The sequence below is a fragment of the Bidens hawaiensis genome, unplaced genomic scaffold, assembly GCF_021521415.1.
Source record: "Bidens hawaiensis isolate Kalapana, Puna unplaced genomic scaffold, B.hawaiensis_p1.1 tig00017580_1, whole genome shotgun sequence".
Classification (NCBI taxonomy): domain Eukaryota; kingdom Viridiplantae; phylum Streptophyta; class Magnoliopsida; order Asterales; family Asteraceae; genus Bidens; species Bidens hawaiensis.
This window is the reverse complement of record NW_027492662.1, coordinates 448,900-475,582: the sequence shown is the minus strand read 5'-3', so window position 1 is coordinate 475,582 and position 26,683 is coordinate 448,900. Positions and strand designations below refer to the sequence as shown.

General features: G+C 34.5%; 1 protein-coding gene and 2 pseudogenes across 2 annotated transcripts; all 3 read right to left on the bottom strand.

Annotated features, from left to right (window-relative positions):
* Positions 1–9,378: 9,378 nt before the first annotated feature.
* LOC143554307 (uncharacterized) lies at positions 9,379–9,594 on the bottom strand. The gene has a single exon (XM_077044093.1). The coding sequence runs from the start codon at positions 9,581–9,583 to the stop codon at positions 9,383–9,385; it is 201 nt and encodes a 66-aa protein (XP_076900208.1). The 5' UTR covers positions 9,584–9,594; the 3' UTR covers positions 9,379–9,382.
* Positions 9,595–12,773: 3,179 nt separating this feature from the next.
* On the bottom strand, positions 12,774–23,417 carry LOC143554304 (uncharacterized; annotated as a pseudogene). Its single transcript, XR_013138989.1, has 8 exons — positions 23,346–23,417; positions 19,945–20,018; positions 14,598–14,733; positions 14,450–14,496; positions 14,227–14,335; positions 13,719–13,780; positions 13,504–13,618; positions 12,774–12,971 (listed from the first exon to the last, which is right to left on the bottom strand). The product of XR_013138989.1 is annotated as an uncharacterized LOC143554304 (transcript).
* A 2,617-nt stretch (positions 23,418–26,034) lies between these two features.
* Positions 26,035–26,374, bottom strand: LOC143554303 (phytosulfokines 5 pseudogene; annotated as a pseudogene).
* Positions 26,375–26,683: the final 309 nt, after the last annotated feature.

Sequence of the window (26,683 nt, the reverse complement as noted above, 5' to 3'; positions counted from 1 at the left end):
AAGCTTGGTTACTTGGTTCTTTGATTATAAAGTTTAAATCTTTCACGGAGGATTTTAAAAGACAGTTGCATTTTGTTCAAATGTTTGAGGGCTGATTTTGTAAATTTAAGGCGAAGTTGAAGGGCGAAGTTGTCACATGGGCGAAGTTATGGATAAGCGAACTTAACCATTACTTCGCCTGAGCTTTTTCAAACATATATAAAGGACTTTTTGGTCAAACCCTTTGCACATTTTCACAAACCCGGCGAACTTATACTCTAATCACCCTCGGCGAACTTATTTCCTCGAATCAAACCTTGTTATTTTTCGTTTCCAATCCGTGTTAAAGGTGTGTAGGGTCGATATTACGTATAATTCTTGTCATTCATGTTAATTAGATGTCGTTTTGGTCCGATTTGGGACCTCGTTCATGCAAACCATTACGCACCCACTTTTCAAACTCTTTTTGACGTGTTCGTAACCAATTTGATCGTCTAGATCTCTTTTGTAACATGTTTTCATTGTCCACAATCACCAAGTTCACCAACAAACCTTGTCTGGCCTACTGAACTGTCGCCGTTTCAGTTCAGGCGAAGTTAGGTTTAGGCAAAATTGTTCTCAACTTCGCCTTAGGCTTAACTTCGCCTGCTGCTTTAATCTTTAACTTATCAGGGGCGAAGTTGTTCAAGGGGCGAAGTTATGGTTAGGAGAAGTTATCATTAACTTCGCCTTATACCTAACTTCACCTGGTTCTTTACATTATTTAAAAGCTTATCTGTTATCAGGCGAAGTTATAGTAAAGGCAAAGTTGTACTCAACTTCGCCCTTTCCCTAACTTCGCCTGTACACCAGAAGCTATCATAACTTCGCTCATGGTAATAGGCGAAGTTGTGATCTGCTTTGACGATTTTCTAACTTAGACCGGTTGTTATGCATATATGGCAGCTGTAGCAGGAGCCGGTGGTGCTGGTGGTGACGAAGGTGGTGATAACAACCGTCAATTCTTTCCGGGTCACAATATGTACATCACTCTGGATCCGGATGCTAGCGGTGTTGATGATTATCGCGAGATCATCACTTTCCTTATTCGCTCGCGTATCTTCCATGCTATTACTACAACTCTGCCCATTTCTCTGCCGAACATTGAAGGCTTCTGGCAAACGGTAGAATATGATTGTAGAGTCAAGCCCCCAGTCATGCGCGCCATAGTTAACAATCAGGAGGTGCAGTTCTCATCTGAGCAGATAAGGGTCGCCTTGCAGTTCGGGAATGAAACTAGAGATGATCCTATAGACTTTACTGCTCCATTCAGAGATGGTGCATTTTTACGAATGGGCTATTCCGGTCCATTGGGTGACACTCAGAGGCGTAAGGGATTTTTGTTGGATCAATGGCGTTTTCTCATGCATGTGATGATCGTGTGCATGTCGGGTCGTAAGGCTGGTACGGACGGGATGGGTGCGATGATGCAATCGGCAATGACAGCACTGACTTACAACAAGCCTTACAGCATCAGTCAGATGGTGTTTTATGAAATAGACCGTCAGAGACGTGAGGTAGCTCGTGAAAGATTCTTGATGTATCCAAGATTCTTACAAATGATCTTGAATCATGTGGCTCCTACGCTACCTCAGCGCCGTCCCATTCGATATGTAAAGAGTGTCAGTAAGAGGATATTCGCACAATGCAGGTCGTCGAGTGCTCGAAGTAAACCAGAGCTTCGTCCTCGGCATACTCCGTTATTTGGGTATTTGATAAACCCGGCGTATGTTGCTCCTCGTGGAGACGAGTTTCGGGATCCGGCACCGCAACAGGCTGTTGTTTCTCAACCGCCACCTGTGGTACAGCACGCATTGCCTGCTGCTCCTGTTGTGGCACCGGAGGAACAAGTAGACCTTGAAGCTGCTTTTGGTGGCCAAGGGTTCTTTGATATGGAACGAGTTGATCCTGAGGCAGACATTCAGGTCTCAGTTGCAGAGGTTTCTGGTGTTGATGTGTCGCTGGTAGCTACGTTTGTAGCTGATTCTGAAAGAACCGACTCTAACTCCTCAGCTGATGATATTGATGAAGCAAGACAGATTCTGGTCGCCCAAGAAAGAATTCAAGGAAAAAGAAAGAAAGACACATATGACAGTGAATCGAACTTTGAGGAGGAGTTAGATCGGTTGATTCGTCGGTCGAAAAGGGTCAGAACGGGTGAAGGCTCGGAAGCTGGTGAAAGCTCGAGGGTGGTTCGTTTCTCTCCACCCGCCTTATCTGGTATGACTATGGTCCCTGCTTTGATGACTGTGACAGGACCGATCACCTCGGGTGTTCCCGTGATATCTACATCATCTTCCTTTGGCATTCCACCCACTACTTTTCAGTTTTCGGCTCCAGAAATTGTTTCCTTGCCACCTCTTACTCTTACTCCATCGGAGGTTGTGGCAAGATTTATTGAGTCGACTTTGGTTGCCACCGCGGGTTTATCTGTTACAATACCACCTGCGGTTACTTTTCAGCCTGTTTCTGATGTTCCGGCTACCTTGGGAATCCCTCCACCGTATGCTCAAGACATTTCTCATATGAGATTTGATTTTGATGCAACTTTATCTGACTCAGACAAGATAGCAGCTCTTGAAAGGGTCGTGGCAGAACAATCAAGAATCAACCTGATCCAGACTCACGCTATTCAGCGCCTTGTTGTAGAAAATCAGATTCAGTCGTCCCTCCTGGTTGAGCACGGTAAACTTTTTGATGCTTTAAAACAGTTCTTAGCATCTCAGGGGGAGACGAGCTGCAAGGGCGATGAGTTGAGGACGAAGAAGAGTAATGATAGAGACGATGATCCCAATGCATCGAAAGGTGCAGGTGGTGAGTTGCCAAGAACTGAACAAACTCTTGGGACTTCCACATCTCAGGGGGAGTCAGCTGGTGCAGCAGGTGGATCAGGGGGTGATGATGTGGTGGTAGTGGATGATGGGGAGATGTTGGATGATGATATTGTAGGTGACGACAATGTGTTACCGGTTGAAGAGATTGAGAAGATAGGAGCCGAGATTGTGATTGACAGTGAGATTGAAGAGGGAGAGATTGTGGAGGATAATGTAGAACATGAAATTCCAGATGTTGATAAGTCAAATGTGGGTCAAGATATGGGAAGTGATGAGACTGAATGGGAAGAGCAGCCGAGATGGAAAGAAGGCTACGCTCAATGGTTCGTAAAGACAAAGAAGCCAGCGGTTCCAACCATGTTTAAAAAGAGTTATAATATCAAAGGGTATGCTGAATCGAAAAAGGGTATTATATGCTGGTTATATGATGAGCAGTTGAGGCTATTTGTGATTAAACGCTTTGATGGGATTCAGTACTTTAAGAGGTTGTTGAGATCGTTGAATACCTTACCTGAATGTGAGGTGAAGGATTTGGCCAAGTTGGGGTTGATAAACAGGAGTGATGATAATATGGCTAGGATTATTGGGAAGATCGTGTGGAAAGAAAGTATAAAAGAGAAAAAGTTCGAGTTGTTAAAGCCGCAGAAAGGGAAGCTTGTTGAAGATATAGACAGAGGAATGAGAGTTGATGGCAAACCTTGGATGGTAATGAAGTATAAGCCTATCCGGTGTTTAAAAGAAGTGCCGATGAAACAAATGCCCAAGGATGTCTTAAAGAATCTGAAATGGTGGTATGTCGATAGTCAAACAGCTGAAGCGGTTATGGAGGATGAAGATGAACAAGAGGTGCTGAGAGTGTATGATCCTATGCACTTGGTAAATCTGTCTCAAGCTGACTTGCAGGTGCTAGACGAGAAAAAGATATTCTATATTCCTGCATGGAAAGATGAAGCCAAGAAATATCAGAGAGTAGTTTCCGTTTGTGTCAGAGAAGGCGTTCATGCTTGAAGACGAGTGACTCGAGATTTTTGGGATTACAAGACAAGTGATTGAAGATAGAGATATGAAGCTACTGCCAAGGGGGAGTCTGTTGGTGCATTATGTCAGTAGTTCAGTATCTAGTGTCTGTAATCGTGTTAGTTTGTTTTGTTTTGGTTTAGATAGATTGTCTCACGAGTTCGCCTGATATAAGCGAACTTGTGGACAAGCGAAATTATTGACAACTTCGCCTAGTCTGTTAGGGGAAGTTGTCGAAGTCTTTATATACCTATGTTACGGCTTGTATTCAGAGGGGATTCCAGTACGTGTAATTGTGATTGTTTGTCACGTGTTGAAAGGTTGCAATACAACGTGTCTTTTGGGTATTGTAACGTGTGTTCGTGTTCGGTATTAACGTAGTTGACATCTTACGCTCGTATCGTCGTACGTAGGGATTCCACACCTACGTAGTACGAGATACTTCCGTGTAGATCCGGATGGGAACCTACACGAACATATTATTTGAAGACCCGTTAAAGTACCTGCTAAAGACACCGATTCGAATCAATTTTAGAATATGAAAAATTGTATTTTATATTCACTTGATTCAGTTTTGTAAACGGCATCGTACTAGAATATTTCTCATTACTAACGAAAGTATCGTGATCGTTTATTTTATTTTATTTTATTTTTTAAATAAAATGAGACATATGTCCTACATTGATATCATTTATCCCTCTTTCTATCGAAAACACTTTGTTATTAAAAATCATGTCATTCCTCGTTAACCGCTTCGTCCAACACATCACCATCAAACGGCTCCATTTAGATATAACCTCGTTAGTCCTCTTCCCAAGTCAGAATAGGAACTTCAACCACAACAAAGTCGTTAAAGGGCCCGATGTTGTAGCTCCAACCAATCCAACAATCATGTCAATCACCTTATGAGGTTAGTTTTCAGAGCCTAGAAGCAGTTATGCGCTAGGCACAAAAAAGGCCTAATGTATCATTATGTTTTATCAAAGACACTAATTTTATCAAAGAACATCATTTTCACAAATCCACTACATCTTTTAATATATAGCAATTCTATTAGTAATTATAGTTAATTAAAATCAATTGTTTATGATTAACACACAACTTTACCCAAAATCTAGTCAGAACTCTTCAAGAACTCTTTCAAATGTTTTGTTAGAAGATATATTAACAAGTTATAAATGTCATATATGATGTTTTCAACCCTATAAATGTCATAAACACTACCAAAATCCATAATTAGCGTTTAAAATCTCAATTGCTAATTTCTTGGTTCTTTATCATAGGTTAAATTGGATGATTCCAACAACTTTTAATCCTTATGATTCTAACATATTAGACGCTATATTCACCATTAACTTGTATGAATTCAATATTGATATGTGTTTCTTAAAAACATAAAGTTGAGGAAATTTTTTAGATGAAATGTTTCCCAGCGATTATATTAGGATTCTAAAATCACTTTAACACCGGAATAAGATTTGTAAATTGATTCAAGGGACAGTTTGCAACACATTATTCCAATTTCACAATAGTTTAAATGTAAATATGCCAACTTATGTTCAAACTTACGTTTTCTTCATTAGATTTCATCTTATTTAAAGGTCTAATGCCGGAATATTCTTCTTTTAACCTAAAACTCATCTTTAAGAGAGAGCACTTTGTACGGACATGGACATGAAGTTTTTAAAGATAACAAGAAATAGCATAATGGAATGGGTATGGGTATAGGTCGGATGGGTCGGGTTTTACACATTATCAAAACAATGTGTCATGTTTTTATAACTAATATATACATGGTAATTTTGTATGTTAAATATGGATGTCAAAATTATTAAAATATATGATACTAATATTAAATAATAATAAAAGTGTTTTTAGCAAATGAGTTAAGAAGTTATTAAATGTAGAGTAACTCTGCATATTTGGCGTGTTTTATTTAATTACTAGCGGTAAACCCGCGCGATGCTGCGGCGACGACAATATGTTTAAATGTTTTTAGTAGTTACAAGACATGTAATGATCATAAAGATAACAAATAGCAAACCAATATTAACAAATTATTAAAAACACATATTCCCTTTTGAACATATAATCAAGTGTATTTTTTTTCTAGACCAATTGAGTGAGGCTTAGCCATTGTGTTAACATATGTAAATAAATATAAAAATAAGTTGAATTCTCAAAAACTTTTAAATGAGATAGCATAAAATACAATAATACATATGCGTACCTCTCTTAAGAATATAGTTGACAATAAAACTCGAAAAAATGGTTTCATAACCTTCATTGTGTGTGTATATGAAACATCAACCAGTGACGAATCAAGAATTTTTTTTCTCATAGGGTTCACTTTTCGGGGGAGGGGGTCCCGCAACCCCACAACTTACGTCGTAGATCCAGATCAGCCCGTGAAATCAACTTTCCCAAGACTCGTGTTTGCAATCTTCATAAACAACCAAGAATTAATGTCCACCCATGGCCAAACCGTTTGGCTTACAACCCGTGATAACTTGAACGCGTTTTGACTTATCAAAGTCCTTGATCATTGACCAAAATCAACAAAAAAAAATGATCGAAACTCACCAAAATTTATACTTCTTTTAAAGTGACACGAAATCCTTTTATTTTATCCCATGCACATATATATTTCGTAAATCTTACATCGGAACGTCAACAAAAATAAATGCGTCATGATTGTAATGTTGAAATTTATTAAAATTTATATAATAAAAGATATAAAAGAAAAACAAAGAAAAATGAAAATATAGATAAGTGCATATATATGTGTAAACTTAAGGGGGGTGGAAGGATAATTATTAATTAAATTTATAAAAGTTGAATATAATTGAGGGGTTAACTTTGTAATTATATTTGAGGTTTATAAGTGCATATATGAGTTGTACTCTTATGCTTAATTGACTTGTACATTATCATAAACACCTCAAAATAAAATAAAATTTACATTGAAACGTCGACAATATTAAGCACGTTGCAATGGTAAAGTCGGGTTTTTTTAAAACATAATATATTAAAAGATATAGAAGAAATAAAATTTTTAAATGAATTTGTCAAATAAATGGGTAAAGTTAATGGGGTTTATTTGTAACTACTTGATAAATTAACAAAGTTTTGTTGAAGTTAAAGGATCATAATTGTAATATATTCAAAACTAAATATTCTTAACCGTGTTTGTACCTCTTAAAATTTAAGAGGTACTTCACTCATGCATTATATATAGTAGAGATAGAGATATACTGTTTTAAATTGTTGATAAAGAAAATGGCACGTTTTGTTCATTTTTAATAACATTTAACGATTAAATTATATAAAATAGTAATGCATATTAGGCGGTGCCATAGTTTAAAAAATGTTGCTCTTTTATACGCTTATAAAGGCATATATATGTGACGAGTTTAATACTCAAGAGTCTGTACTCCTATTTGATAAAACAGTTTACTACTTGATGTGTGTTTGAATGCGTATGCCACCCATTTTTCAGGTATTTAAATTGAAACATTTTCAAGGTAATTCATTGTCATTCGTTAACGCGTATAACACCAAGTTTTAGGTTGTTAGGTACTCAAAAAGTAAACAAATTTGGCAAAAAGTGAGCAATGATTAATCTCCACAATGAAACCAAAGTTAGTTTCAACTTTTCTACGATCAGGTTAACGATTGACTATTTCATAATTTCATTTTCTTTTACATATACTTATATGGGTTGAAAAATATTCAGCCGTAGCAATAACACTTAACTTTAAATATTTTTAAAAGCACGCAGTAGCTAAAACTACATCGCACCTAGGCTAATTTCTTTATAGTTTAGTGTGTTTGGATCCAAATTAGAATAAATTTCTTTACGAAAAGTTCCCAACTCAGAAAATCGTTTTACAGCCCCAAAAAGATTAAGTCGGCTCGATCTGCAATGACGTTTCACATATGTACTACTATTGAATATGTCACCTTAAAAAAAGAGCTCGGTAATCTTCACACAAGGTCATTTCAGTTTTGACTAGTTTAGCATTCTAACGCCTTTTAACAAGTCCAAGCTGACTACAGATAACCCTTTAAAGTTCTACTTTCAAATTATGTTTTAATTTAATTCAAATACTTGCATATGACTATTAATCATTTAAACAAAAACACAATATTTTTTAGTTTGAAAGCATCTTAATCTTATATCTATTGTTGTTTCCCTATACAAAATGAACTAAAGTTATTATTGCTTTCAAAGGGGTCTTATTTTGACCTTATTCGATAAAAAAAATCTTTTTTTATGTAAAATATAAGATTTACAAAATATACCATGTTCACTCGTGGGCATGACAACCTTCACCAAATAATTCCTTGATACAATAAATTGCTTTTTAATTAACCACAAGGTCAACCAAATACAAAACATATATTAAAAAATTAACACACACATATAGTATAGTATTTCAACAACGACTAAATGGCATCGAATTAATTATCAAATTGGGAATCTGATTATGTATCAATTCAAAAATCCTGCAAATTTCTCAATCTCGAAATAAATATATCCTTTTTAAATTTTTTATTTTTACCAAAATTCTGCTTTTATCTTGTACTTAAAAATAATTTGAGCCAACAACTTCAAATATCAAATTGTAACAGAACGATATTTCTTAGGGATATTTCTTATATGATTCAAACTTAATCGCATCATATAAATAACATTGAGAATAAATGTTTTAATATTTTTGATACCATAATTCAAATAGCATGAGTATAATCTAAGCCGGTTAGATCATAATCGGATAGATAGTGTGAACACATACAACTAAATGAGTTGGAGTTAAGTTGACTAGGTTAAGTCGTTTTAACTTATTTCTCTTTCCTATTTAAATCGTGCTTTTTCATTATAACATATAAAATGATTAGGCATACAGGAAGTTTAAAATTTGTAAAAGTAATTCGCCATCAATTTATGTAATTAACATAATGTTTTATACACCTTCACACTTTTTTTTGTTGTAAGTTTATAATTTAATTTATTAGTGAGCAAAATTTATACAGTAAAATTCTTCAATTTACACTTGTCGTTTTCATATCAACGGTGAATACAAACATTTCCGGTTCATGCATCTAAATCAATTTGAAAATCCGTTGTGTTTGTGTTTGTGTTCGAGTGTTCGACCCGCTTTTCCACAATCACAACCTAGGTCTGTCAATTTCAACTGAAACCCTTAAAAAAACAAACACGAATCCAAACAAATCCAGAAAGAATGATTCTTAAATAATAATTAAATAAAACAGTAATATTTTGATATAGCATTTATAGCAAAATCATATTTCAAAGCATGTACGTGAGAGAGAGAGAAAGAGCTAGTGTGTGAAAGAGACAGTGACTGTAGCCTTTAATTATAAACATGGAAATAAATTAAAAAGAAACTTGAAAACATCCAAATTACCTCATCACCAACCTGGATTATTACCAGATTATACAAACTAAAATCAAAACAATAATAACAAAAGAACCTGAAAACTATTAATCAAGTAACAGGTCGCTTGCCAGGATGATCAGCAGCCTGAAGAGTTTTATCAATTAGTTTCCTAGCTTGCCGGCTTCGGATCTCAACCCGAACACTGTTGGTCTTGTCCATCTTCACGTACACCTTCTTGGGTTTCTTTCGTTTCAATGCTTTCACCTTTGATTTGATTGTCTGGAACAAATTCTCGAGTTGATTTGTCATTGGTGGAAAGGAATATTTGATGATGATGTTATATACGAAGAGAAATAGAGTTATGTAGAGAGAGCGAAGATGGAGGAGACTTTTAACAACAAAAGTGTGTGAGTCAGTAGAGGTTTTAATGGTTTTTGTAGCTATTTATGGAATCGATTGCATTTATTTTGTTGTTTTTATTTGAATATGATTAAATTGGAATGTTACTCTAGGTCCTTGTGTTATTGGTTAAATGTCACATGTGACACTTGTTTTTTTTATTCTGTTTCTTAAATGGCAAGCTTATATACACGTACACTATTATAAAAGTGACTCTAACCTAAGAAGTTGGATGCATTGATGTGGTGTGTTAGATACGCATTATAGTTTATAAAACTTCTGTGCTCAAACACACTATAAAATTGCATTAAACACATTACAGCAAAGCTTCAAACCTATAAAATTGGTTAGTGGTTACACTGTCATACATGTTTCATAAACTATAATAGGTGTGCGTCGAAACCTATTGCAAGATCGCAATAACATTGCAGTCTTTTTATGTGTGCTTTTAAATATTTGGACGCACAGTTATATATTTGACACACCAATATAGACATATGCAAAAAAATCATTACAAAACTATATGATAAAGGTTTAACCTTGCACATTCAAGATTGTTGGATAACAAAGCAAGGGATGCAACATCATTGATCACCATATCTTTTAATGTGGTATTGTAAGATGTTGACTCGGTGTTGTCACTACTTAATTTTTGTTTGTCTGTTTTAGGTTTTACCTTTTTTTGTTAATTACAGTTATATCATACACAATGATCTCTAGTTTTACACTTTTACCAACACACCAAGTTCCTTTGTATGCTTACTTCATAAATGTCTTTTTATATTAACCGGCATCTTATAAATATGTATTTATATTATTTTCACATTATCACTATAATTTTATATTATCTTAGTGTTGAATGAGTATGAATGCCGCAATTAACTAATAACGTATGTATTAACATAATATTCAAAGATGAGAACAAATTAAATTATTTTCAACCAGTACACCTTAATCACATAATTAATTCTTGAAAAGACTGATGTTAAAATATATTAATTTACCGTAAAAGAAATGATCAGTTATTTATATTTATGTTTACTTTTAGGCAGAGTTATAAATACTGATTGAGAAGATAAAGGTTGCACACTAATTTTACAAACTTAAAGTGCAATTAGACTTTAACCATTAAAAAATTATATACATGGATACGTTCATAACCGTAAGAATTAATATATATATATATTGTATTAATAGTGATAAATGACAGTTATGTAACCGTAAGGGCAACCAATTGCCTTAAACTTAAAGCAATGGATTTAGATGCAAAATGAATTACATTATGGGTAATTAAGTTGGCGTTTAGCTCAAATAAGGCTATGTGTAATGGTTTTTAACATATGGTGTATCTTAAAGTGTTACGCCATGCAATGTATGTACAAAGGATTTAACTAAATTACCATTTCACTTTAGTATAGTGATTTTAATTAAAGTAAAAAAATAGAAATTCAAATAAAAATGAGTGATTGGTTGATACTTGATTGGGATGAACCCCGTCTCTCACATCCCTCACTTCCGTTAAAGCTTTGACACCAAAGTGCTCCGCTTCACATAATCTAAATAAGATCATCCATCAGTATGTGCCCATTTGAACACATACCACTGCACTTGAGCATGTCATCATCTCCTCGCATTGAACAAACATGTTTGAACACATTCGGAAATTCAGCATTGTTTTGGTTTGGGGGTTTGAACACAATCAGAAATCAATCATTGGTTTGATCTAGAGGTTTAGGGATTCCGAGTTAGGGTTTGTTATAGGAAATCTAATAAGGTTTTCTTGACATAGGTTTTGTTTTCATACAGTATTCATATGTATATTTTAATTGATAGTGTTCATGTGCATTTCATTTGTTATTTGGGTTTTGAAAAACTTTTTAGATTCGTAGTGGCTTTTGTATATGGGTTCAGTTGGTTGTAGAGATAGTTTCGTGGTAATGTAGATGAAGATAATGATTTATTGATGAACAAGAAAACCAAATAATATTTGTAGGTAACTTGTCCCAGTCTGATCTAAAGCAAATATTCTTGAACCACATCACTGCAACAAACAAATCGATTTGTGAAATGTTAACTTTATACCTTTAATATTGACCTATATGAAGTTATTGAATTATTTAATAAATATAATAAATTATAGTACTTATGAATTATGATAATGTTAATAAACAATTATTCGACTATGAGCTCACCTAAAGTAAATTTGACTTTTTGATGACAGCCAGTTATAGAGATTAGTAAAATATGATAAACATACATATATAATGTAAATTCAATTAAAGTACAAATTTTTGGAGCTTCGAGGTGTGTAACGTGTTATGGATGGTGAATATCCGCTTTTAAAAATTAAAAATATAGATTCCAAGGAGTAATTAAGGTTTTAGATGAAAAGTGTTCCGAATAGTACTTGTATTAAATTCCCATGTGCAATTGTCTTCTAACTTTTTGAGGCATGGGGCTTCATGATAGATATTGTAATATATGCATGCCCCTTCCCAAAAACAACAAGCGCTGACCAAAGCTACCTTCAAAGTTCGACCGACCGTAGGCGAGCTATGTTGATTATAAGTTACTCAAGATCGTCTGGTTAACTGCTCAAGTCAAGCCGAACACGACCCGAGTGGAGTCTTTTGAAGCTCACTTAGTTCATCATCTCAAATTTGATTATAGACTCCCAAACCTATTACTTGCATGAATATAATATAATGCATAATTATATAAAAAAATATCAATTATGTATACAACTAAGATTATAATAAATAATATATATTACCTAACAAATAATCTAATTAATAATAGTATGGGGGCCAAAAGTGTCATCTTCCGACCTTTTGGCATATGATAATAGTAATCTTTATTGCTAATTTGAAATTGAACAAAAGCAGCCAAGATAGACTGTAGATTTTTCTAAATATTAAACTTGAATTAAGTGAGAAACCGGTTTCAATAATTCTAGTCCAAGCTAAGAAAAGATATTGCCCCAAAAGTCAAAGGGGGTAACATTACATGTACGTTACAAAGACATTCGGTCAACGGTCATGACTTCATATGTGGTCGGCTCTAAATTCTTCTAGTCAATAATCTTACAAATATGTAAAATTAATTAATTTAAAATAAAACAACAGATATACCTCATGAATAATATATTAACTATCAGATTATCCCTGAGAATCAGACCATAACATCGCTGTTGACAGTAGTGCGATTGTTGCGGTTTCGACTCGAAGCCGGTGCGGCCCGAGCCCAACCGCTGTTGCTCCTGCTTCGACAATCGATTTTATCTCCGTTTCAGTGAAATCTGGAATATTAAACCCGCAGATGTAACATAACAATATTGCTTCAAACCATCCTGTCAGACCGGTTGTGTAAAGGGTAAGGGCACAAACGAGCCAAGCCGCTCGTCAGCTAATAGAATTGGCTAGCTAAAAGCTCAAATCGAGCCGAGCTTAAATGAGCTCGGGCCTAAACTTAAGCTTGTTAACAAACAAGCTTGAGCTTCACTTATCGAGTTCGAGCCGACTTGCGCCAAACAAAATTTATTTTAATTTGTTAATTACAATTGTATATGATATTTAATATTACATAAATAATTCTGATAAAAATAATTAAATAATATATATTATTTTACGCGCACAATCATTAATTATAAACATATATACATAATTATAAACTATTTAAATTAACTAATAAATAATAAAAGTTAAATGCACCAAGTTCGAGCTTACGCAGGCTTGGGTTTGGCTCGTTCACCTCTCTAGTAATGGGCCAGATTGTGTGTGTGTGTGTGTGTGTGTGTGAGAGAGAGAGAGAGAGAGAGAGAGAGAGCTAACCGCCTTCGGGTCCAACAATAAGTGAGCCGGCAGACTCTCTTTGAGACAGAGCCAAGGCGTTTAAAACCGGTGTAGACTCGGCTGCAGCTATAAAAGATAGTTTTGCTTGTGAAACCTAAGGGGAATAGTTAAAACAATTTCAGACAAAAATAATCCTAAATTTTTATCATTCTTTTTTAACAGGTACGAGACATAACATGATACAAGTGACTTACAATAGGTAAGAGGCCGCTAACTTTTAAAGGAGGGTTCAAAGCCATTTCATGCAGTCGTTGACCTTACACATGCCAAATTATAGATACATAATGAGCTAAATACAGGTGTGCATGAAACCGAAAAAACTGATCTGTAGCTGAAATAACCGAACCAAAAACACAAATCAACGGAACCAAACTTTCATTTCGGTTTCTGTATTAAACCAAAAACCGATTTTTTGAATTTTCATTTTCTTATTTTGAACGCTAAGTAACTTGGAAGAATTTAATAAATAGTGTAATCTAAATATTAACCCAAAGGTATAATAACTAATTAACGAAAAGAGTTAAAGCCCAAATTTATTATCTTAGGCCAATCTTCATCGGCCCAACGATTTCATGCCCAAATGGGACCGAAGAAACCAAACCCAAACTGGAACCGGATAAATTGAAACCGAACAGTTTTCAAAAACTCAAAACTGATATTTTGGTATTTGATGCGATTTTCACAAAACAAATGATCCCTTACATTGTTTAGCCGCAGCCAATATTACTCGTTGCAATCTATCCACTCGGTTCTCAGAAATTGAAGGAGAGCGTTCGGTCAATAGTGGTGTTACGCTGCTAGCTCCAAGCTCCTAAGATTACAAATAATATATATAGCTTCTTACCATAACAAAATGGAAGTTATATATAGGTAAACAGGTCAAAATTGCCAATTCTAAAGTTCTAGTAAATTAGTTAACACATACTGTGCATTTCTCTAAAAGCCAGTCAGATCGACCACCCTTCAAGGTACCTACATAGACATAACCATATGTCATGGAAGTTTAACTTCACTCACAAACACACAATTAAAAACATTGAACTTTTAGTGTATTCACTGCCTGGAAAGTTAACCAAATGCTGCATACACATGCCATTGGGTTGTATTGGTTGATACTAATTTTGGATTCTCAAGTGCAATAATATCTGCTCCAGTGCGGTCAATCCTCTCTATTCAACCAGACCTCCTTTTCCATTAAAAAGCTCTACCCTTGCATGGATATAAATAATGATCAAAAAATACAAATTATTCAAGTGTAAATGGTAATAAATAAAGTAACTACATATTGAAGAAACTAAGTGCTACCTCACAACAAAGTACAGAAACATGCATGCATGTACTTTGCACAAAATTTATCATTATTTCTACATTTAATAACAGACAGAGGCGAATATCAGTTAAACTTCTATTATAAGCATGCAATAAGAAATACTCCATCACCTAAGATTTCTTACTCACAGGACAACTACTGACTGTGTAATAATCAATAAATAAAGTTCTATATGGTCATGTTGTCATTATACTATCATAGAGTTTAGTCTATTGTATACCTTGTAGATTCCAGCCCATGAGGGTTAAAAATATCCCAAACGACCCTTTTATATGTATGAGCAGTTTTTTTTATCATAGTTTTATTCCCTACAGGTTAAAATGAGTCGAGATTTGTAAAAGATAACTTTCTAATCAGTCAAGATGGGCTGTAAGTTGAGCAAGTTGGGCAAATAAAAAGAAAGCACATTATGCACAAAGACAAAACTCATATTACAAATTGTTTATTATTTATTTGTTTTTAATCATTAGTTAACGCTATAACTGAAATCATCCATAAACTAACCTAATGTTGTTTATTTTTTTTGATATATAAAGTCGCTAACAAAATAGTCCAGTAGACAAATTGAACATTTTGTGAAAGGTACAGCGGGAAGTTCTTTTATTTAATAGCGAATGAAAGAGAACAACATTTTTTCTTCATTTAGTTAAATGAATGAACATGGACACATGCTTTGTTAGTTTGTCTTCGCTCTGATGCGTTCGTTTATACTCGTTCATTTTTGTACGTTTAGTTTGTTTACGTTTGTTCGCTTAAGGTTTGTGGATGTTCATTCATTTAAGTTCGTTTATGTTATTTTAAATATTAACGAACAAACAAAAGCAAACACAAGCACGGTCATTTTCTTAACAAATGAACACAAATTACACAAACAAATACTTTTTTTTGCTTAAGTGTTCGACTTCATTCATTTGTTCAATTAACAAACGAACATGAACAACAATCGCTTGTGTTCACATCGAATTTCAAATGTATACACGTTTATCAGATTAGTTGTTTAATGTTAATGGAAACCAAAAGGACCAAAAAAAAGTTATATTAACAAGTAATTTGATTTTCTTTTCTAAAGTGGCCGTTTTGACCCAAACCTATTTTGGTTAAAACCTTTTTTGACCCGAACCTATTTTGATTAGAACCCGCGTTGACCCAAACCTATTCGGTTCAGCACCCATTTTGACTCAAACCTATTTTGGTTAGGCCCGTTTTGCCCCGAACCAAATTGAGCATGCTTTAAATTAGCCCATTTTGAGTTTTTGAAACGCTACCCAACCCGACCTGACCGGCCATTTTGCCAGGCTTAGTTTATTGGTTGGTCATATAGAAAATGAGTACTGACAGCTAATATGGTTTTGGTTTAGGGGACTAAAGAGCTCAAGTATACAACAACCAAAATAAAAATAGACAAAATGGCAAAAGAAGTCTTTTATGTTTGCACGGTTTTTCAATAGACGTCCTTTGGCAAACTTAATGACCGAAAACATCCTTTATATTTGAAAACTCTATCACGTTACATCCTTTGACCCTAACCCAGTTAAATTTTCTCGTTAAATCCAGTCATGTGCAAAGTTTAGTCATTTTACAAGGTGGGATTATAATAATATTAACATCTTTACAACACAACCCCAAAACAAAAAAAAAAAAGATTAAAATGAGAGTGAACGTCAACCCACCTCCGTTCAACCACCACAATCCACCACCACCTCCTCACCTTCCTCCTCTCCACCCTCATCTTTACCCTCCGTTCCAACGTCGAAACCGCCACTCACTCCCTCACTTCCTTCATCGACCACGACCCATCTATCAAATCAATCCTCTGTCGTCTCCACATTAATAATCCAATTCCAATATTAATCCACCTAATCGCCGGAAACCATTTCTCCAACTCACCCGTGTCGGAACCCTAGATACGACCTCTCCGGCGATCACAATCTTCACAACCAATACCATATTCCCCCGCCCAACCTCCGGCAACTACCACCACCATCATCTCCACAACCATCGCCGTCTGTCTCTCCACTATTCCAACATGTTTCAGATCTGAGAACGAGTGGTTGAAAAAGGGGTTTCGAATCTGAGAATTCCTTGGATTGAAGATTTGATGAAATTTGGGGAAAAAAATAAATTAGGGTTTTGTTGTTTAAGGATTACTAGATGGGGGAAGAAGGAGATACGATGGGTATTTTGGCGGTGGTAGCTGTAGTGGTGGTGATTGTGATGACGGTGTCGGTGAGGAGAGGGGGTTTGGGGTGGGTGGGGGTTGATCTGCGGGGTAGGGTGGTGCTTTTTGGGTGATAAGTGGTGTCAGGGAGGATTAAAAGAAGCTGGTAATAAGCAGTAGTTGAGGCGGGTGGCGGTGACGATAGGTGGTGGTGACAGCAGGTGGTGGTGGTTGTTTGGTTGATGATGATTGTGACTTGGAGAAGATGGAGATGCAAGGAGAATGTGTTTTATATGCCTTTAGCTTTGATTATTAAATTACTTATAAAATTACAAACATACCCTCATTTGCATAGCACATGATCAGATTTAACAAAACAAATTAACTGGGTTAGTGTCAAAGGACGTAATGTGATAGAATTTTTAAGCATAAAGGATGTTTTATGCTATTTCTTTTGCCGAAGGACGTCTATTGAAAAAGCGTGCAAACATAAAGGACCAGTTTTGCCATTTTGTCATAAAAATATTTAATCTTGAACGAAATCTGCATAACTCTTCAGTCTTTACTCACTACATACTAAACATCTACATGAATATATGTTCTAATAAGCACTTTAGACCCCAAAACAACCCAATGAATGATTAGTTTTCTTAAGGTACCAACATCCTTTATAAGCAGACAAGCAAAACAATCCATAAAATGTTCATACAGAACCACTCATCCAAGATCCAACAGAGTGGCATCATTTTGTTCCACATAAAGAAACATAGTATTAGAGGTAAGTTAGGTCTTGAATTATCTAATCCCCAATCAAACAATCATAGTTCACAAGGCTTTAAATATTTCTACGTATGCCAAGTATACCATATGACTTTTGATTATAAGTGACCCATGGTTGTAAACTTGTAAAAATCCCGACTAGGCGCCGAGTACTCGCCGAGTAATCACTACAAGGTATGGTGCCGAGGCGACTTTCTTTATCGGAATCGATCAAAAGTGGTCAAACTCCACCACAATTGGATCTAATCGGTCAACTCGAGTCGATTTTGACTTTAAAAAATTTAACATAATTCATATTTCTATAATATTAAATAATGAGTTTATCATTTTTTTAATTAGCGAATTTCAAATTTTAAATAGTTTGTATTTAAAGATGCATCCTTTTTATTTATATTGATATTCACGTATTTTTTTTATAAACATTAGTAGATTTATGATACTTGACATATATATAAGTTCCCAAAAATTAGTTTCTTTATAACTTACCACGTCCGAGTACTCCCCGCCTAGACCGAGTACTCGCAACTCCCCCGTTGACCGTGTCGACCGTCCTGGGAGCGCCTAGCGACTTTTGCAATGAAGTGACCTCAAACCTACCATGCTTCAACACAAAAGTTTGTGTATGGCAACTCCACTCAATTGATCAGAAGGGTAGTTCTAACCTTACTGATACACTAAACTTAGACTTAATTTTGGTTGTCTATCTTTGGATTGTATTCATTTATCTCAAATAACAACCACCTTAGATTGCTAATTTTGGCATGGTTATTGAGATTTTAAGGACATCTGAACAAGAAAAACAGTTAGTTTGGTGTTACCCGATGGGTATTGTACTAAATGTATTTGAAGTCAAAGTACTCAAGTAAACTGGAACAAATAGTGATTGCAGAAGAAACCAAAGAAATAAAAGGACTCAATCATACATCCTCTGGTTACTTAAAAAATATTGTTTCCTGCTTTAATTTAAAAGTATTATGTTTCTAGTTTCCATTTTAAGTATGCAACCTTATAAAAATCCAGTGTTCTTTTCCAATAAACTTCTTGGTTCTAAAAAGCGCAAGGTGCACAGAGGTGATAGGACCCCGAGCCAAGGTGTGAGACATAAAGCGCAAAGGCACGATGCTTTTCATTCAAGAGGCACAGTTTATTTATATATGCTTAAAAATTTCTCATAGCTTTTAGAATCACTTACCCATATTATTTAATATATAAATAACCTATATGTACAACATCTTAATGCACAAAACCTTCCCTGTACAAGAAGTGTGCGTCAACATTGTGCCTCAGCCCTCATGCTACTTTTGTTTGTACCTCGCTTGTTGTACCCACTGCGCCTATAAAAGCCCACTCCCTTACATGATTGGGTTGGGTTCATCAAAACTATATCTAGATCTCATATGTGTGTTAACTTCTGTAATGATCACATCAAGATAACCTTTTGTGTGTCTTGTAAAAATCAAAAGTTGAAGTTGAAGAGTTAAACCTATTGATTCACATGTGAAAAGGCTAAATGGTTAAACAAAAAAAGACAAAGGTTAACGAATAGAGGGTTAAGGAGTCCATGTAAAGTATGATTTTTCGTTTAATAATACAGAGAAATAGTCGAGGTCTGGAGTTGACCCAAATCCGATCGGTAGTTGAGGTCATTGAGAGCATTGTTCCAATAAATTGATGAAGCAATTGGAGCTCAAGTTTCATTATTCACTTATATTTTTCCATATATGAATCAACACATAGGAACAAGTGAGCAATATATATAGAGAGAACTGACTATTGAATAAATGATAAACATGCAATTCTCCAAATCATTCCAAATACCCGCGATCTACATGATGGAATCGCTCTTAAATATATTTAAAATCTCAAGACCTGCTTGACTTTTTAGTTACCATCCATGATTCTTACTTTGATACTTTGATATGACTTGTTAGTTAACACATATGTCCTAGTCATACTTTGTATATAAAAGCATGTAAAATCTGTTTGATTCTTTACATGATTTCATCTACTTATTAACGGATTCTGATCTCCAACAGCTATGTCATGGTAACTGATAACTATGGGATAAGTAAATCTAATGCACCTTCTATGTACACGTGATTTGATGCCTCATCTACCCTTGCTATAAAATTAATTATTAAGTTACAAATACCTGTCATCTGTGTTCAACCTTAGGACTTTAGTCATGTGCCAGAACTCATCCCCTTGCACGCGAACACGGGAACCCTAATTAATTAATCAGACATATAATAAATAAATTAACGATTCAATCTGAGTGTGAGTAAGAGAGAGATAAGTAGTAGTTGTTGCCTTGGAGGAGGGGAGTACGTCTGAGAAGAACCGAGAAAGGCCACCGCCAGACTGATTATCACCGGATGAGAATGCTCGGAGGCATCTCCTGGTTTTCCGGTTAACTACGACGGCCAAACGAGGGCTACAACATATGAGAGCCTGCTTTCAAACACTTTGGAGACCCTCCGTAGGGGTGTTTGGCGTAGCTTTTATTTTTATGCTTTATTTATATACCAGTTTTTGTCCCCCGTTTCACATTACTCGTTTTTAATGTTTATATACTTTTTTGAGTTTAATTTTATTTATTGTAAAGAAATTTATTATATAATTAGAGTTTGATGTTAAAATGGTTTCACAAATAACTAAGTTGTTATAACTCGGTTTAAAAGTTATTTGGGTTTGGTGAGACTCAAGACCCGCATACAAATAACTATTTGAGTTTAATTTTATTTATTGTAAGGAAATTTATAATATAATTAGAGTTTGATGATAAAATGGTTTCACAAATAACTAAGTTGTTATAACCCGGTTTAAAAGTTATTTGGTTTTGGTGAGACCTAAGACTCGTTTATTTTTTTTACTATAAAATTGTTTCTTAATTATAAATAATATCTTTTAAAAAATCATATAATAATTTTTAGTATATCCTATTTTATAGGATTTTCACATCAATAATTTGGTGAGAATATTTTTTAATTTAATGAGATGTTATAACCCGTTTAAGGAATATTTGGGTTTGGTAAGACCCATACCCGTGAATTCGGGTCAAATGCATGAGAAGCCTCCATTTAAAAATCAAGCAAATTTGGTGACTCCAAAAAAGAGGGAAGCGACCACATCGCGACACGTAGGATTTTTATGTCTTCGTTTATATATATTATAGATTAAACTACTTTTTATCGTATGGTCGTTTTATATTATTTGTTTTTAATATTTATCTATTTTTTTATTTTTTTTATTGTATAAAAGTTAATAATATACTTATGGTTGATATTAAATTGCTTCACAGATAAATGAGATGTTATAACCAGGTTTAAAAGCTATATAAGTTTGATGAGACCCAAGACCCGTTTACATTTTTTTACTATATAATTGGTTTTTTTAATTATAAATAACATATATCTTTTTTTAAATAAATCATATATTAATTTTTAGTATATTCCTATTTTATAGGATTTTTGTATCAAATATTTTGTGAGGTTAATTTTTAATTTAATAAGATGTTATAAATATCTAGTTTTGATAAGACACATACCCGTGAATTCAGGTCAAATGCATGAGAAGCCTCCATTTAAAAATGAAGCAAATCTGGTGACTCCAAAAAAGTGGGAAGCGACCACATCGCGACATGTAGGATTTTTATATTTTTGTTTATATATTTTATAGATTAGTTTATAACTTATTTTTTATTAGACAAAATGGCAAAAAAACGTCTTTTACGTTTGCACGGTTTTTCAGTGGACGTCATTTGGCAAACTTAATGACAGAAAACATCCTTTATTTTTAAAAAATGTTGCACGGTTCGTCCTTTTCATTAATGAGAGTTAGTTTTTCTCGTTAAATCCAGTCATGTGCACCTCATGTGAGGGCAATTCAGTCTTTTTATCCTCTCAAGGGTTATTTGTGTAATTGACTTAAAATTTTGGGCTTTAAATAAACAAAAGTCTTTTTTTCTTTTTAACCATCATCGCCATAACAAAAACCAGCCACCACTCATCATCATCTCAGATCAGACCCAGGTACTCATCAGTTGAATTATTCTACCTCCATTAATCATCATCTTCTTTAAAGAAAACAAAAAAAAAACCATAATAACTCAAATTTATTAAATCAAAATTACACACCACTCTCACACACTGCTTCCTAACCACCATATTCTCTTCCACTGTCGGATTCCATCCAAAGTTCTATCGTCTCCGGCCGGCCTAAACTCTCAACAGTAACCCCGATTCTTTTTTTTAACCTTTGTGTCATAATTAACATAAACATTAAGAAGAATTAAGCTTACACAATGAGGATGATGAACCATAATCATAATCGTTGGCTTTACACCTCCCCGGCCGGTGGTGGTTGGAGGGAGGCAACCGACCGTTATAGAGGGATGCGGATCCAGAGGTGGTTTGAGGTGCGTAGCTTGCAAAAGCCCTAATTTTGGGGATCTAGGGTTTCAAAATACTCATCACCCTCTCATCGATTTCATCCCCAGAATACCCTAATCGAACTTATTGGATTTAGGGAAGAAGATGAGGTTGAGGAGAGTACGGCAGTAGTGTAGAGGCTGTGATGGTGTGGACGAGTGGTGGCGGTTCGCAAGAGGCGGTATTGGTTGGTTGGTGGTGGTGGTTAAAATTAAAGATGGAGACAGAGAGAGAGTGTGGGTGTTTGTATATTTTTAAATATTCTTTAAATAAAATGGTGAAATGACTTATATACGCTCATGTGCTTTGCACATGATTAGATTTAACAGAAAATTTTAACTGCATTTAGAGCTAAAAGACTTAACGTGAAAGGCATTTGAAACATAAAGGATGTTTTCTGTCATTAAATTTGCCAAATGACGTCTATTGAAAAACCGTGCAAACATAAAAGACGTCTTTTGTCATTTTGTCTTTTTATTATTTTGTTAAGTTCTTTTTAAATGTTTGGATTATAGCTTATATTCTACATGTTAATTATGTGTCTTAGACTATATGGTATGGATGTCATTTTACTTTTCATTTCGTAATGTCATGTCAGCGTCATGTCATGGTTCACTCCACTCCAATCTCTTTCATAACATTAAGGAAATGGTCAACAAATTACCAATTCAATACTTCCCTCCCTTTTTAAACAAAATAATAATATTTATATAACTAAAATTAATTTAAAATTTAACATATTTACATAAATAACTAATTAAAAACATTTATTTAACTAATAAAAATAAACATATGTGAAAATATTACTTTAGTGTTTTTATAAATAATAATAGTAATGATAATTAAATTAAAAACCTAAATCTATTCTCCTCCACGTAATCTCAACCACCCAACCTCATCTTCTCCCAATCTTCTCATCATCTGCAACTGAACTCATCCCATCCTTGTTTTGGCACGGCGAGACGACGACATAGGTGGAGGAAGAAGAACACTGAATAAAGAAGAGAGATGTGATTTGGAAGTGGAGAGAAGATAAGAACCTAAATGAGCGGCAATTGAGCGGTGAATTTTCAACAACATTTTCGCCGCTGGGCGGCCCCGACTAGCACAGGGCGGTGTTCACCGCCGGCACCGCTCTCCACGTCAGCTTCTCAGCGGCACCGGCATCCACACCTAATAGCCTTATTAAATCCATCATTCTTTAATTTGTTAGAGTAATAAGCTGCTTCAGTATTTACTAGTTCACCACCATTTGAAGACAAATGAGTAATTTACACCCTTAAACAAATAAGGTTAATCAAATAAACTTAAAAACCATATTCAAATAAGCTTCTTCAAATGAACTTATATAAGTTAATAAGCATAAGCTTAAAAAGTTAAGCCAAACACCAAATTAAGCTTATTTTGTAAAAAAAAACTAAAAAAACTAAATAAGCTATAAGCTTTGTTAAAAAAGCTAGGCCAAACGCCGCGTAGTAAGTAGTAAAACGATGGTGAATTGGATATTTTTGGGAAGAAAGTGAAATTTCAACGTACCAAAGGGACCACCCTCGGTGATATAATTTACTGCTCATTATATATGGTATAGTTATTAGTGATTGTGGGTAGAGAAAAAGAGAAAATGTTATACGAGAAAGTTAAATTTAAGGTCTCACTGTTTATAACGTATAATATTATAAGGTAAAGTTAAAATACAAATGAAGACAAAAATGAGAAGTGTGAGAATGATTTGTGAACACACAAAACACCCCTTAAAAATAAATTCAAAAAAATAATAAATATAAATAAAAATTAAAAAATAAAAATAAAAAACTAATTCCGCCATCATTTCCGTTAAAAAAATATACAAAAGAATAAAAAAATTGACGAACAAAATATACACAGTGTTGAATAATATAATACAATATAAATAAAAAAACACACAATGTCAAAAATAAAAGACACAATCAATGACAAAATTAAATATAAAATAAAATGATAAACAAAAAGACACGACTTTTTTCACTTAACATTGTGTTTTTTTATGAGAACGAGAAAGACGGTGGAAAGATTTTTGTGGTTTTACTTTTTTCGTTTTTTATTAAATTTTGAGTTACGATTTATTTATTTAATTTTTTGTTGAGAATTTTTTTATGTGGCTAAAAATCATTCTCATACTTCTAATTTTTATCTCTTTTGTAGAATAACTTAACCCTATAAATCATCCATTGTTGGTTTAAAAAAATAAATAAATAAAAATTATAACTATATATAATTTACAAGTTTGGTGCCGCAAGTGGCTTATTGGGCCATTTGGCGGCACCGTATTGGTTGGCGAATTTTTATTTTTTTTAGTTTAGTTACCATAATAAACGTAATGGAAACTGATCAAACGTCAATTTTTTAGTTATGGTACCATAATAAATCTGAAAGAAACCGGCCGAGTTCACGCAAACTCGCGGCTTTATTTAAAGCCCATGACCGACAACGCTACCCCCCCTCAAATTGGTCGTTGGTCCACCTCAAGTTTTTATTTTTTTCGTGTTTTTAATTCCGGTACCGTAAGGTACGTAATCAAAACTGACCAAATTCGTGTCAAGTTACCGGCTCAATGCTCGGGACCGACAATGCTTTGGTTTTACCATCGTCTGGGTTTGCCAACTAACTAAACATCTTCTTCAATATTTTTTTTATATAGATTAATTGACGAATTAATATTTTGGGTTTTAACCCTCAAATTTTACCAATGGTGTCTATATTGTTATGAACGTAGCCGGTACTGACCGAATTCGTGTCGACTCATCGTCGTAACGTTCGGGGTTTACCAACGCCCGGGTTTCAACTTATGGGTTTTGCCAGCTGTCCCGGCATAACGCGCCGAGATGAAAATCTAGTTAACCATATTTAGAATGTGACAAAATACTTTTTTTTTGAACAGCCAACTAAGTAACGCCGGGTACTCCGTACGCGGCCCCCAATGGCTAAAGGTAGCCCGAGCCGGCCACTAGTCTGGACGGACGGAGCCCCTAGCGGTCCACCTATTAAGGTATTCACCGGATAAAACCCGACCCCCACGCCCGCCAAACGGCACGACAGCGAGGAGCCGGTAAAACCGGGTGAGATCAGGACTCGAACCCTGGCAAGCCAGGGTCATTCCTCATATCTCCCATATAAATTGGTGGTAGTGAGGTTTGAACCCCTACCTCTCATTAGTAAAGTTAGTGTTCTACCATTGAGCCACAACCAATTTAATGTGACAAAATACTATTCTAACAAACAAAGGAATACGTGAAAATTATCAACTTAGATTTAAACTTAAATCTTGGTTACTCAAAATTTAAAAATAAAATAATCCTCTTTACATTTTTATTTTTTAACGGCCGAATTATATAGCAAATTACCTCACTTTCGTAAGATAATAAAAAAGTTCACTTCAAAATTAAGAAAAAATTATTGTTGAAAAATCACAATAAATTCATTTTTCTTTGTTAACAAATAATTTATACTCAACATAAGGCGTAAATCCATTAACAAGATAATGTACATAGATTGAAGATCAAAAACTTTAAAAACTAAAAAAACAAAGTCAGATATGATAAAGTTAAATTTTATATTATTTACGTGTAAACATAAACCAAAGCGGTGTCGTTTTCATTTATAGGCTTTTAGCCAGCAAGTGATAGATCGTTAATTCGTAAATCACCGATTACCAACGGTTGCGTTAGTACGGCAGACCTCATTTGCTAGTAGAGAGATTCTAGCATTATTACTTAATCTAAAACACAATCATACTAAATAACATTAACATATATATATCCAAAACATATTACAACTCATGGCTTCTTATTTTGCGTATAAATATAATCAAGATGTGCAACAAGTGTTCTTCTCATCAAACACTCTTCTTCTCCATCTCCTTCACACTTTAATTCCACATAACCTTTTGCAATATCTTCATCCTTCAAATGTCAATTTAGGAAAAAAAAATTATTAAATAGTTACAAACAATTAACAGCTTATAAAATATTTATGAGAATGAATTTGGTGTACCAAGTGATGAGTATTAACCGGAGTGATGTTACTGAAATACCGCGGTGAACGAGCAACGGCGTAGGATAACGTGGATAGAAGGAGAATGGCTAATGTGCACAGGCTGGTAGCTTTAGTCGACATGTTACTTTCCGGTAGAGGAATGAATGAGAATGGGAGGAAGGAAAAGGTAAAGTAACTAAAAACTAGAAGAGGATGAGGGGCAAGATGGTAATTGAACAAAAAATAAAATACATGGAAAATGAAAATGTAATAATTAGGATGGATGAGTTGGTGTGTAGCCCTAGAAAGATGCTTAGCCCCTCTTCTTTTCGGGTTTCTCATTGCATCGTCTAGTCTTGTAATTATTTTATATCAAGGTTACCTTCTTTTTTTGTTCTACAAAAATATTATTTTATATCAAGGTTACCTTCTTTTTTTGTTCTACAAAAA